Below are 12,919 nucleotides of genomic sequence, written 5' to 3' on the forward strand. Positions count from 1 at the left end.
TGGCCCCAAAAATCTCTATTGGTGCACCCCTACTTAGAATACAAGTCACAGACGCCTTCTGCACCTTTGGTGTAATTGTTCTAAGCCAATTGTATGCTGAAAGTCATCAGAATACTTTACCTCAATGCAGAGACAAGGCAGTAACTGGGAGTACTGCAAAGAAATAGATTTCAAAGACTCCTTCCCTTTTACCTGAAATGAAAGAGAGGCTGGTGAAGCCAGTATAGCTGCTACCTGTTAACAAAACTGCATAAAAATTATGGGGTGTATTTAACCAATAATCATACCTGAAAGTAGTCCTCTTTCCTGGCCTGATGAAAGGCACTTTGTGCCCAAAAGTTTGTCTAACATTTCTCCCAGTTATATAGTTGGTTCAATAACAAAGAAATCACCAGAAAAACCCCTTATTTTTCTCAGACACCTGAGTAATTTTACTCCTCTGAATCATAGGAAAGTAGGGCTGGAAGAAACCTCTCAATGTCATCTAGTCCAGCCCCCTGCTTAAAGCAGGGTCATCCCTGACTGAATCATCCCACCCAAGAGTCTATCCCACCTGTTCTTGAACATTTCTAAGGATGGAGGTTCCACAACTTCTCTACGCAGCCTGGTCCCATGCTTGAGCACCCTCATAGTGAGAAAATTCCTCTTAATCTCCAACCTAAATTTCCTCTGCTGCAGCTTGAGGCCATTACTCCTAATACTGCCCCCTATGGCCACAAAGAAAAACCCATTTTCATCCTCTCTATAATCACCTTTCAGGTATATGAAGACTGTTATCAAATCCCCACTCAGTCTTGTCTTATGCAGACTAAATAATGCTAGCTCTTTCAAGCTTTCCTCATAAATCTTCAACCTCTAATAATTTTTGTCACACTGCACTGAACTCTCCCCCATCTGTCCACATCCTTCTTAAATGTACAGCCCAAAAATGGACGCAGTACTCCAGGTGCAGCCTCACCAACTCTGAATAGAATGGAAGAATCACTTCCTTGATTTTCAAATATCACTCCTGTTAATATAACTTAATATGCCTTTTTGGCCTTTTTTGCAACAAGAGCACACTGTTGGCTCATATTCAGTTTATGGTCTACTGTAACCCCAGGGCCTTCTCTGCAGTAGTGAGCCCAGCCAGTAATTCCCCTATCTGTCTTTGTACATGCAATTATTTATGCATGCAATTATTTTGTCCCAAGTGCAGGACTTTGTACTTGTCCTTGTTGAATTTCATCTGGTTGATTGCAGACCATTTTCCAGTTTATTCAGGTCATTCTAAATCCTAGTCCTACCCTCCAGAGTATTATGAGTAACTCAATGAATTCAACCTACTCTTTCAGCCTGTAATAAATTTCTTACCCGAGCCAATGCCCCTGCGTCTTCACAAATAAACCATTTGTGACATAAGCGAACATAATAGTCTTGGTCTCCAGGAAAGTGGGATATGTTCACAGATATGACTTTCTTTGCCCTGTCCACACTGTAATCCAACTTCCCTGCTGAGATAAGAAAAAAATACGGAATTATTTCACTGTATTTATAAAGGTTCTTTGTTTCTTTTGTGAATCAACACTGTGAGAAGGGAGACTTGTGAAGTCCTATCTTTTATCATATCATGAGGTCATATCTTTTATCCTACCAACTTAGGCAGACAGCCTAACCTAAATATAGTTAGAACAATTACTTTTGTTTAACCCCATTGTGCTGATAAAAAAGATCGGGAATTGGGAAGTATTTGATCCTTTTCCAGAGCTGAGCATATTTTGTGCCTGAAATGTTGTCTAACATGTCACCTGGTTACAAATTTGATCCAGTAAAAGATTCTACTTCCCCACACAAATCTTATTTCTTGTATACCCCTTTGATCATCACAGCTGCAACATCATACTGCTTCTTCCAGGCTGACATTTATGATATGGTTATTGTAGAAATATACAGATTAATGATGATCACTACTTTATTTTCTATAATCATGATCGGATATACCACAAAGCTGAATTTCAAGGCCCAATCTCTGCAATATTATAAATTCCCATTTATGATATTTGATTTATTCTATGCACAGTTATGTCTACATAAATATCATCTTCCTTTAAGAAACTTCAGTATAAGTACAAAAGTATCTAGTTTAATTCTCTGACAGGACAATATTGGCTATACTTAATAGGGCTCAAATTTCTAGAATTTGAAGTATCAAGGTAAGTGTTGTTCACCTTAGCTCCCCAAACTAATTATTCTGTGGTGAGAAGTGTTAATAGAAAATACATGCAGTTAACACTTAGGCCAATAACAGATTTTATCATTTACTGCCATATATTCAGGTAGCAGGATGGCTAACTATTTGGCTGGTTAATTTTCAATCTAAAGATCCAGACACATGGCACACTTATAAAGGGTAAAGTTATAGATTACACTCTTTGATTCAACTACTTCTGTAACTTCACACTGCTTTTATTAATGATACTGCATAAAGAAAAGCACAGAAACTGATAAGATAAGTATAAGGTAACACTAACCCTACCAGAGCAGAAGTGTTGGAGGGGTGGGGAGAGGAAATAGCAGTTAAGACTTCTCATTTCTGTCCCCAGACCTTACATGGTCTTGGGCAAATTTCATTTTGGGCAAATTTGTTAACACTCCATTCCCCAGTTTACTTCTTCATAGTATTTACTTATTATGGTGAAGTTACACTTAGACTATACTACGGAACCTTAAAATGTGAGTGTCTACATATTAAAGCTCATTAACTTTTCTAAGTGCCCTCTGAGCATCTCAAAGTTAAACCACTTCAAGCCAGGGTTAACTGTCGGCCATGCTACCTAGATCATATTAGGGTAACTTCAATCTGCTCCACAGACATAAAATGAGCAATTTGCAGTCCTCCAGCATCTCAAGATACACTGCTCCCAGGTCCCTCCCTCCCTCACCCAACCACAGCAGGGACAGACGAAGTGCCCTGACTCTTAGTCATACTCCTGCTCACCAACCGTCTAGCAACAAGTCAGAACTGTGCAGGCAAGAAAAGGTTTAACCCTTAATGTACAACTGCTCACAGCATGTTCTTCCTTTAACACTGCTTAATATTCCATAGATTGACTATGGTCTAAGTGTGACATGTAACTTCACCTTTACATCAATGTAACTTACATCAGTTTTGTACAATAATTTAAATTACCACCAGTAACTAAAGCAGATAAATGTGCACCTGTCCCTTCATTGCTGTAGGTTTTTTGACAGTGTCTTGCCTCTAAGTAGAAGGGGAACAGATAAGAGTCTGTTTGCCTTTATCAAATGGCTACCTTTGAGCTCTGGACACACAACAATTAAACCAACTTAACCAACATTAGTGGAGTAGTACTTCTGATTTTCTCAGAATAGATCTACACCAGAATCAAGTAAATTACACAGGAGTAGGGCTGTCCAGTGAATGACCACTTCTTTTTATATGACAGTTTAAGTAGCAGTTACTTGTACTAACGCAAATGTATCATGTGTCCAGGCCTTTTCTGTAAAATCTGTCTAGAGTGGTTTAGCTAGGATTCCTTTCTGAACTTGTCCCTTCACTCAGGGTCAGACTGATCACAGTATTTGGGGTCAGGAAAGGATTTTACCCTATGGTCAGATTGGTATGGACTGTGGGGTGGTTGCCTTTCTCTGTAGCAGGGGGCATGGCCCTCTTCCTAGGATCTCTTGAGCATATTTTTTAACAGCCTTAATAGTAGCAGGATGTTGGCTGCTGTGGTTCCCCTGCTTTACCTGTGGCAGGCTAGGGTGCTATGTCTTGGGTTGTGTGCCATAGTTGACTGTGTGGTTTTGCTAAGAGGTTAGGATTTGTATAGGACAGTTTGAATAGAGATGATCTTGCCTCAGACAGGAGGTTGGACTAGTTCAGGAGGTCCCTTCCAGCCCTACTTCTCTATGATTTTACAATTCTATGAAAAGAAGGAATGGACAGGACACCGATCTGACGTCAGTTCCAGAAAGCCTGTGTCAGGACTCTTCAGCCTTCCTGGACGTTCTATCACGGACCTCGAAGCAGCTGCTTTTAAACAATCAGGCTTTAAAAAACAACTTGATCATAAAATTACAGAACAAGAGATCATCCACAGATTGTGTTAAGTACAGTCTAAATGGAGACGATGGTTTCTTACTGTATTATCTGGATTATCTTGTATGACCCCTATATCCCTATGGGTTTACTGCTGTTTGCCTCTCTCAGAACTGGCCCTTCCCCTTTCCCCTCTTTTCCTTGTCCTTTGCATTTTAATTCACTCTTTCAATTTGAATGCCTGCTCCCTGGAAGTCCTTTTACACCACCTGGAGAAGTGAACTGTTGCTTACAAAAGTTAATACATCTCTGAATGAGTTAGTCCAAGGTGTAACTCTATCCTGTTTTCTGCCTTGCTGTATTATATTATTAAACATGAAGTTACAGCCTTGCTCTTCCACTGTTAGGCATCCATCCATTCTTCCTGCCCCTTAAACATTCTCTACAAAGCTGCCACTATTTTAAAATATATTGATGTTCTCCACAGAAGCATTCAAGTTTTCCATTTGCGTGGGAAGGAAGGGCTGATTGTTTGTTTACACTTTTTATTTCTTAGTGCAGGTCTGGTTTTGGTTTGTTTTTCCCTTTTGGAGGCATGAAGGAAGAAAATAAATAGGCAGATTCCAGAAGAAAGGATTTCAAAACAGGACTGTTCTCAATATACTCAGTATATAAATCCATCACTATCTTTTTAAGGCAAACATGAAAAATTACATGTTTGGTAAGTAAGGTAAATATAAAGGTAAATGGACAATCTTACAAATGGAAACTCTTAATTTGTATTAAATCTGTTTTAAATTTTATTTACTTGGCCATATGTAACTAACTTTCCATTGTGATATAAGAAGTAAGCCTATGTACAAGTCTTGTCCCTCCATTTGTAGACAAAGGCACTAAGATAAATTCTTTGATTCCATGATCTTACAGAACCTGACATGAAGGAGCAGATCAGGTATGGGGGTGCGACTGAACCCTCCCTTTAGACCACATCATGAAAGCAGCTTCCCTCCATACTCAGCAACACATACCCTTCCCAATCTCCGTTGCCCCCTGTCTCACCGCTACTGCTGTTCTTGTTGTCCTCAGCTGATGTAGGAGCAGAGCTTCATTGCTGCTCCTACCCTGCTCCAGCTGGGCTTTACAGGGACCCAGGCTCAGCTGGGGACAGCAGCAGTGGTGGGAAGGTTCCTCCTCCCTGCCCAGTGCCCCCAAGTGTTCCCCATGAGTCTGGTGCAGGCTCAGAGAAAGGGAACCTTCCTGCCACCATCACTGATGTCATCCTCAGCTGATCCTGCCTGAAGCAGGGTAGGCACAGCTCTGGAGCTCCCCCCACCCCTACATCAGCCTGGGACAATGGAGACAATGGCAGTGGTGAGGGGGAAGGGGAGAGGAGAGGAGGGGAGGGGATGTGGTGCTGAGCATGGAAGAGGAGGGGAATTCTTAGCTGTTTTAGGAACTTACAAGTCCCCATTTGCTGCTCCCATAGAGTAGTCCCCCCAGTGCCAGAGCAGGGGGGAAGCAGGGAGTGGGGTTACAACCATCCCTGCAGTGCTGGTCACTGCTCCCACACTCCCTTTTACTAAATACTGGACAGGACCAGACACAGGCATGGGCAAACTGGGTGGCTGCTTGGGGCCTGGACAGAAAAGGGGCCCCAAAATGGTATTTTAAATGTATTATTATTATCATCATCATCATCATCAAGGGGGGCCCAATACTAAAAGTTTGCCCAGGGCTGCCAAGAATCTAGGTATGGTGCTGATCCTGAATCTACTTATGCTGACAAAAGGTTGTCAGACAGGAAATAATACTGTTATAAATATGCAGTAACCAAGATAAAAACATAGAATGATGTAGCACATCATCATACGTAAACATGAAAGAGATTTTCTCATTATATGGACCTATTTTAAGACTTCAAGGGGAGGAGCAGTATTGCCTCCCCTCTCCCACCCCTGGCTGTTTAAAGACTCATACTGACAACAGGAAAGGATGTTGCTTAACAGACTGATTAAAGAGAACTCAGATTAAGAAATTGACTATGCAATGCTGTTAAGCTCTCAAACTGAAAAAATAGGTGGAAAATACAAAGTCATGCCAATGTTTCCTAATCTCATTTGGTTTTAAATAATTTAGATGTTACTCATAATAATAGTTGGCAATGAGAAAACTACTAAAAAGAAAACACAGTATGTCAAGTTGGCTATGCCCCTTTCAATAGAAATCTTTCCTGTAGGCCTTATGCATTTGAGCAGTCCAATAATAGTCCCTGTTCATTTGACTGATTTCTATAGGATTATTCATGAAATGCACGCAGGCTGCAACAAGTATCTCAGAATGCATGGATAGGACCTGACCTGCATGTATGTGTTTATAAGTTTAAACAGGGCACTAACTACTTCATCTGTTAGCTAAACCTTCCAAATGAGTATTCATAAACACTTACATTTTCCAGCATATCCAAAGCTCTGCCAATTCTGTAATAACTGCACTGGCAATAGTGATATATATATATTCATTTTATCTTTATATTTGTATGTATCTATTCATATCTGTTATGGAACTATGGAAATATATCAGTGTACAATCCACTTGAAGTACTGACAGCTCTAAGCTATATATATTTCCTGCATTGTTAGACTACATAAATATACAAAAGTCAATGGAGTTAGCTCACCCGAACAAGATGGAATATGTTTTCCCACATCATTGTTTCTGCAGTCTGCAAAGTACAAAACAGAATATTTATTTATATACCTACAGGATATTTATGTTTCTACAAGATACCTCTATAGCTTCCAACACCATAATATCTGAGTGCCTCCCAACAGAAAATGTATCTAGTACTCCTGAGGATCATCTCACTAGTTTTGAAAGACAGATTTACACCCAGTAAAAATTCAGAGAGGATAACAGCATACAGCAAATACTTCTTTCCCATACACTGATCACCTCACAGGAAGTAATGCAGAAGATCTCTCAGTGGTTTAGCCTTTTCCCACTATATATCCTAATCAAAACTTTAAATAAATTTCTAATCTGGGCTACTAAACCACACCCCAACCCCCTTTATGCAGTGTACCCATTAATAATTTTAGTCATTCCTCCCTTGAATAAATCTTCAATAGCTTTCCAGATTCATATATCTGAAATAAGTAATTTGGAACTTTTCCCATGTTAATTTCTCCCACCCCAGGCTTATTTTAATAATATGTTATTTAATGCTTAGGAAGTTAGCCAGGAATAAAGGCCAGTTAAATACGTGGCAGACAACAAGGACATAGAACTCAGTGCTTTAAAGCTTGATTCAAAAGAAGACTAAACCTGATCCATACAATTACAAATCTGTTTCCTAATCTGAATTTTTCCCTCTCTTTCTGCCTAAATCAATATTAGAACCATATTTTGTTTTCTTTTTCCTCACATACTGCCAGGAGCAATTCTTCAGTGTATTTCTTTGTTCCTTCTTCCATATAAAGTGTTTTTATATTCAGTTTTCATAAAAGCTGGGGGCTTTTTTCCATTTAAGTTCACAAAGTACACTTTACATATAGGCTAGGTACAGACATTCAAAAAGCCTGAGGCAGAATCGATCCAAGTTACAAGATTTTCTGTAAGCAGTGTAGTGTAGATTGGTAGTGAACAGAGCACACATTCACCCTTTGGTGGTGGGAGCAAATCTTAGACTGGGTTCCACCATTTTTAAACCAGTCTCTGTGTGCTGAACTTCTGTTTCTGAAACACCGGTTTCCAATCACTTATACTGGTAAAAGTAATGTCTGAATCTGGCCACAATGACAAATGTGGTAATTTAATAAGATATTGAAATTCTTGCTGAATACTCCAAAGTTTACATATATAGTAAGATGTAACAGTATCTAATTTCATCTATGCAATGTCATCTATCAAATTTTATAATAATAAATATTTGGGAGTCTAGAACTGTTACTATAATACCCAAATATACTGGAGCAAGTGGTAGAAGATCAATTAATTGAAAAGAAAAGCTTTGCACGTTTGTTTGGAATTTCTTAGTAAAATTTCCCCCAAGGGCTAATTCTGTCTTTGAAAGCATATATTGGAATTCAGTTGGAATGAATTTATTGGAATGACTTTAAGCCATATTCCCAAGTGATGTTAGAGGCTCCAATTTATATGCATAATTATATGCAAAACAATTAGGTAAAAGTGCATTCCTGACTGAACCTGTACATTCAAGCTGCCAGAGGCATAAGTACAGTTATGTAGGTACAGTTTTGGTTCTGGATTTTCACACCCTTTCATGTATCAATCTTGGGTTTCCATTCACAAAGACCAGATTGAACTTCAGCTTGTATAAAAAGGGTATATCTGAACTGGTGTGGCTTCACTTAGGTGAGTTTATCCCAGAACAGGACCTGGCCTCAATGTTTTCCCCCCGCTGAAACATCATGTTATGGACAATATCCTACCTTCAACATAGTATTCCTGACTCAGCTTTACTTCACAGTAATTTGGTATTGTTTTCATAGTCACATAGATGTGCTGCGCTGCTTTGACTTCAAAACAATTAAACTGTACTTGTATCTGTTCAAAACATGTATTTAAAATCAAGTTTATGTATGACTTTCAGAAGGCATGCAAACTACAGAATATTACAGGATTAAACATGGGTTCTCTTTGGTTTCAACTAGCTTCTGATGACAAACAATATGACAAAGAAAGAGAAATTGTTTTCAGAAAGGATTTCCAAGAGTATCAATTTCTGATTGAAGAAATGATCAACTGTTGCACTTATAGGCCTGCATCCACATGAGCATGGACATTTGTTGCCCTGGGGGCAAGAAGAACTGGCACACCTTGTGCCGCTGCTAGTTGTCCCCAGGGAACGCCTATGCCACACGCCTTCTGGCACGCAGCAGGTTACCCCAGGTGGGGTAGGGGAATCTGGGTCCAGTAGCCTTATCTGGGGTACTGGGGACCTCAGGTAGCTGCAGCCAAGGCTATACTGCTGCTCAGAGTCTGATCAGTAGCTGGAGCATGGCAGTTTTGGGCAGCGTGCACTGCCCATACGTGCACCACCCCGCTTTTTTTTCCACATGGGTTTTTTTTACCATGGGATCTCCCTGCTAACTTACAGTACAGAGAACACCTGAATGTGCAGTGCTTGGCACCACAGACAGGTCTGCAGCACCACATATTGCATGGCCACACTCATCTGGATGCAGCCCTAGACATACAAATATCCATGAATTATCAAATGCTTTTAAAAGCTAAATGAAGGTAAACATGAAGGCTGAGATTGGAATCACCTTTTGAATTTCAGTGAAGAGTGGATACCTCCATTCTATTGGCCCTCTTTAAAAATCCCAATTTAAATGGCATTTTATAAGCCCTAGTACAGCTAATGCTTAGTCAGGAAGAAATACCCTGATGACAGAGTCTATGAAACACCTTTTACTTTATTTTTCATGACCAGTGCTAACTTTTTTCATAATGATTCTGCAATTTAGGAGGCCAAACTGCAAAGCCATTTAGGTTTCTTTGAAAGCTTTAGCCCAGATCTACAGAATTATAGAAATTAAGGGCTCAAAGGGACCTCAGAAGATCATCAAGCTCAACCCCCCTGCTCTGGGCAGGAATACTGCTGAGATCAAATGATCCCAACAAGGTGTCTGTCCAGTCCCCTCTTGAAGACTTCCAAGGTTGGGGGCTGCACCACCTCCTTGGGAAGTCTATTCCAGATTCTGGTCACCCTTACCAGAAAAAAAGTTCTTCCTTACATCCAACCTGAAACCATCCTCTAACAGTTTATGGTCATTGCTCCCTGATGCCATTCCATTTGCCATTTGGCTCACTGGTGCCAACAATTCCCATATTCCCTTCTAGAAAAGTCTTTACATTGGCTATATATATTTTTGGGATAGGTTGCTAAATATACAACAGTATGAATTATGACTCATCAGAAATCACCCAAAGGTCATTATTTGTTCATCAAATGTCAATCTTTGGCATAAGGATTAATAATAGATGGTTACAGTAATCATCTTAATTGCTTCTGTAAGTTAGTCATGTAGGAGCTGAGACAAGAGAAATAAAATCACTTGAGGTAATTACTCTACCTAGTGGATTCAAAAGGATTCCATAATTTTCCAAGTAATTTTCCTCCCAAAATCCATAAATATGTTTTCAGAAGGATATACATGCAATCTATCCCAAGTTCAATATTTCTGGCTGTTTAGCAGCTCTGTGTTGCACTAAGATGCATATGTTCAAAGGATGCTATTGGAGTGTTAGTGGCCAAATACCATTTAGAGGAAAAAGATCTCATTTCTTATGTGTGACCAAAATGGTCTGTATACAGGCACAAAAAACAAACCCCTTTGTGGTATTAATAAGCTAGCTACCTACCAATAAGTAAAGACAAAATTCATCTCTCGTTTTTCATAAAGTGCAACAAACATTTAAAGATGGCCTAGCTTTTGGTGCTTACAAATTGTAAGCGCAAATACTTAAAGGAGCAGTTTTACATTATAATTTATTTGCAGTTGCAATCACCCTAAAGGAAAAAAAATAAGTAACTCATAAAATCATACTCATAGGCCCAAATAACATTGTGCCCTGTAGATAACTGAAGGTGCAAAATTTCACCCACAATTTTGCTGGCACAAAAGAAAAAAATAAATATAGAGCATGATCATAAACTTGTCTCTATAGAGTATAGTACCTCATGCACCATGATAAAGAAATGGTAAAGAAGAGAGTTTACATGTTAAAAAAGTGATAAGATTTGAATTATATTTCACTATAAGCAGGTTTTCCTGTATCTTTATAGAAATGTAAATTTCATGTTCAGTTTTCTACACTTGGTCTGATGTAGAAAATACAAGTTTATAATGAACTTTGGGGGTTTTTCCTTAAAGACTTATAACATTTTTATACACAACTGAAACACAGTCTACCTTCCTTCCAAGAGGCTGCTGGTTTGTTTTGCGAGAAAACCTCACATTCATGCAACTGGTCTGCTGTGTGTCCAGTGAGAGATAACAAATTTCCAGCCCACGAATATTTTCTGAAATTAATCATAAAATTTATTTTAAAAGTCTACTTGCACCATCTTTAGAAAACAAAAGATAAACCAAACAAGTACAGTGCATTCAGAGTATTTTATTCTACATTTAAGATGCATATACTTCTTCTGAATGCATATACTTCTTCTAGTATTTATAATTATATCAGAGAGAACATATATTGTTAGAAATTAATGGGCTGATCTTGCAAACCTTTAGGCATATGCTTTATTTTAAGCCTATGAGTAGCATATATTCACTTCAAGTTAAGCTTATAGATAGAATTATAGATAGAAGTTTGAAAGATTTGGTCTACATAGGTCCATTAACAAAATATGAAGATTAGATTAATGATTAAATTAATTCAAAATGGTTATGGCATACAACTCATTTACACATTCATGGCTCGAACAGAGCTGAGTGGACCCTGTGGGGGGACAGGGGAAGATGCAGGCTGCCCATGTGGGCTCAGAGCTGCCCACCCTCCTGCCCTCCACCCAGGAGCCCCACACCAGCCATGCCACCATGGCAAAGCACACCATGCCTGTAGCAAAACCCCCAGTTTCTTTTTTTTTTTTTCAATTGCATTCCCTCCCCTTCCCCAACCATTTCTGACTTTTTCTCTCCCTCTCTATTCCATATAGATAAGTATAAGTGAGTTCAGACTTAGGATAAGCGTTAAACATTTTTATTTTGGTAGCAAGTTTTTGGTTTTGGAAATCCACTGTTTTATATTGTATTATTATTAGGTTTGTGTTGATTTTTACTGTTGTATATTGTATTATTATTATTATTTTCGTATTGATTTTTATTGTTTCATATGGATATTGTATGGTTTAGGCCTGTGTTTGTAAGTGAACCAACGTCAGGTCAAGTTTCCATTTTTTTATGTCAAGCCTCCATCTTGTGTCCTTTGCCTGGGCAACCCATGTTGCAAGTGTATAAGTCACGTACCCCTCCCACATAAATTGGTTCCCCAATGAATGAGTGTGATTGGAAATGATTGAAATACAATGGTAGCAGGCCTCTACTGAATGGCCTGTAATGACTGGACCATCACCTCGCATTGATTCACCCAGGAACCACAGACCTCACCCAGGAACAGAGAGAAGACTAGCATTTGAAAGACAAAGGACCCTGCAAAACCAGCAACTCTCACCATTACAGACACCTGAAACTGCACATCCCTGCATGGAGCACACATGCTCAGTATGCCAGGGGCTGACCCTTGCCTGGGCATGCCTCCTGTCACTAGGGTCACACAAGGTCTGCCCCCTATAAAAAGGGGCAGTGAAGACAGACCCAGTGGAAACGCACTCTCCATCTGCACCAGCACCATGCCTATCCACCCACAGGCCCTGCCGGCGACCCCACTCTGGACAACACCTACGGGACAAGGACCCTTTCCAGCCTGGATAGGTAGATAGTACCTGCACACCTCCTCCTACAATTTGGACTCTCTCTTTCTCTGTCTCTCTCTCTCCTCCTGGACTTCAGTGGACTTCAGCCCCTGCACCAAGCTTCTTTAACCCCTGCTGCCATTGGGGCGGGGGAGGAGGGAGGTGTGTGTGGGTGGGTGCAAGGGAACCAATTTGGCATTGTGTCATCATCTCCCCTATTCAATAAAACCACTGACATTTGCAACCCCGAGTTGGGTCATGTTTTACTGAATCCCAGTCCCTTCCTTATCTTAAATTCCAGCCTCATTCTCTCTCAGCTCCAGTTCCCACCCTCTCTGCTAGTTTCCTGATCTCCTCCCAATTCCATCTCCCCTTTTCTGCCACCTCTCAGCCTCTCCTTGCTTTCCTGCTGTCCCTGCTGCCTGCTG

The 12,919-nt window shown here is 39.9% G+C and overlaps 1 protein-coding gene across 1 annotated transcript in view; it reads right to left on the reverse strand.

The window, feature by feature from the left end:
• The window catches only part of IL17REL (interleukin 17 receptor E like), a 70,766-nt gene that overhangs the window by 19,788 nt on the left and 38,059 nt on the right, over positions 1-12,919 (reverse strand). Inside the window, exons 4-8 of the mRNA XM_025215557.1 lie at positions 10,984-11,093; positions 8,494-8,608; positions 6,720-6,764; positions 1,354-1,490; positions 121-192 (exon numbers count right to left, since the gene is read on the reverse strand). Of these exons, the coding sequence (XP_025071342.1) occupies positions 121-192; positions 1,354-1,490; positions 6,720-6,764; positions 8,494-8,608; positions 10,984-11,093 (479 nt within the window). The remainder of the gene's footprint in view (positions 1-120; positions 193-1,353; positions 1,491-6,719; positions 6,765-8,493; positions 8,609-10,983; positions 11,094-12,919) is intronic.

The sequence above is a fragment of the Alligator sinensis genome, unplaced genomic scaffold (assembly GCF_000455745.1).
Source record: "Alligator sinensis unplaced genomic scaffold, ASM45574v1 scaffold600_1, whole genome shotgun sequence".
Classification (NCBI taxonomy): domain Eukaryota; kingdom Metazoa; phylum Chordata; order Crocodylia; family Alligatoridae; genus Alligator; species Alligator sinensis.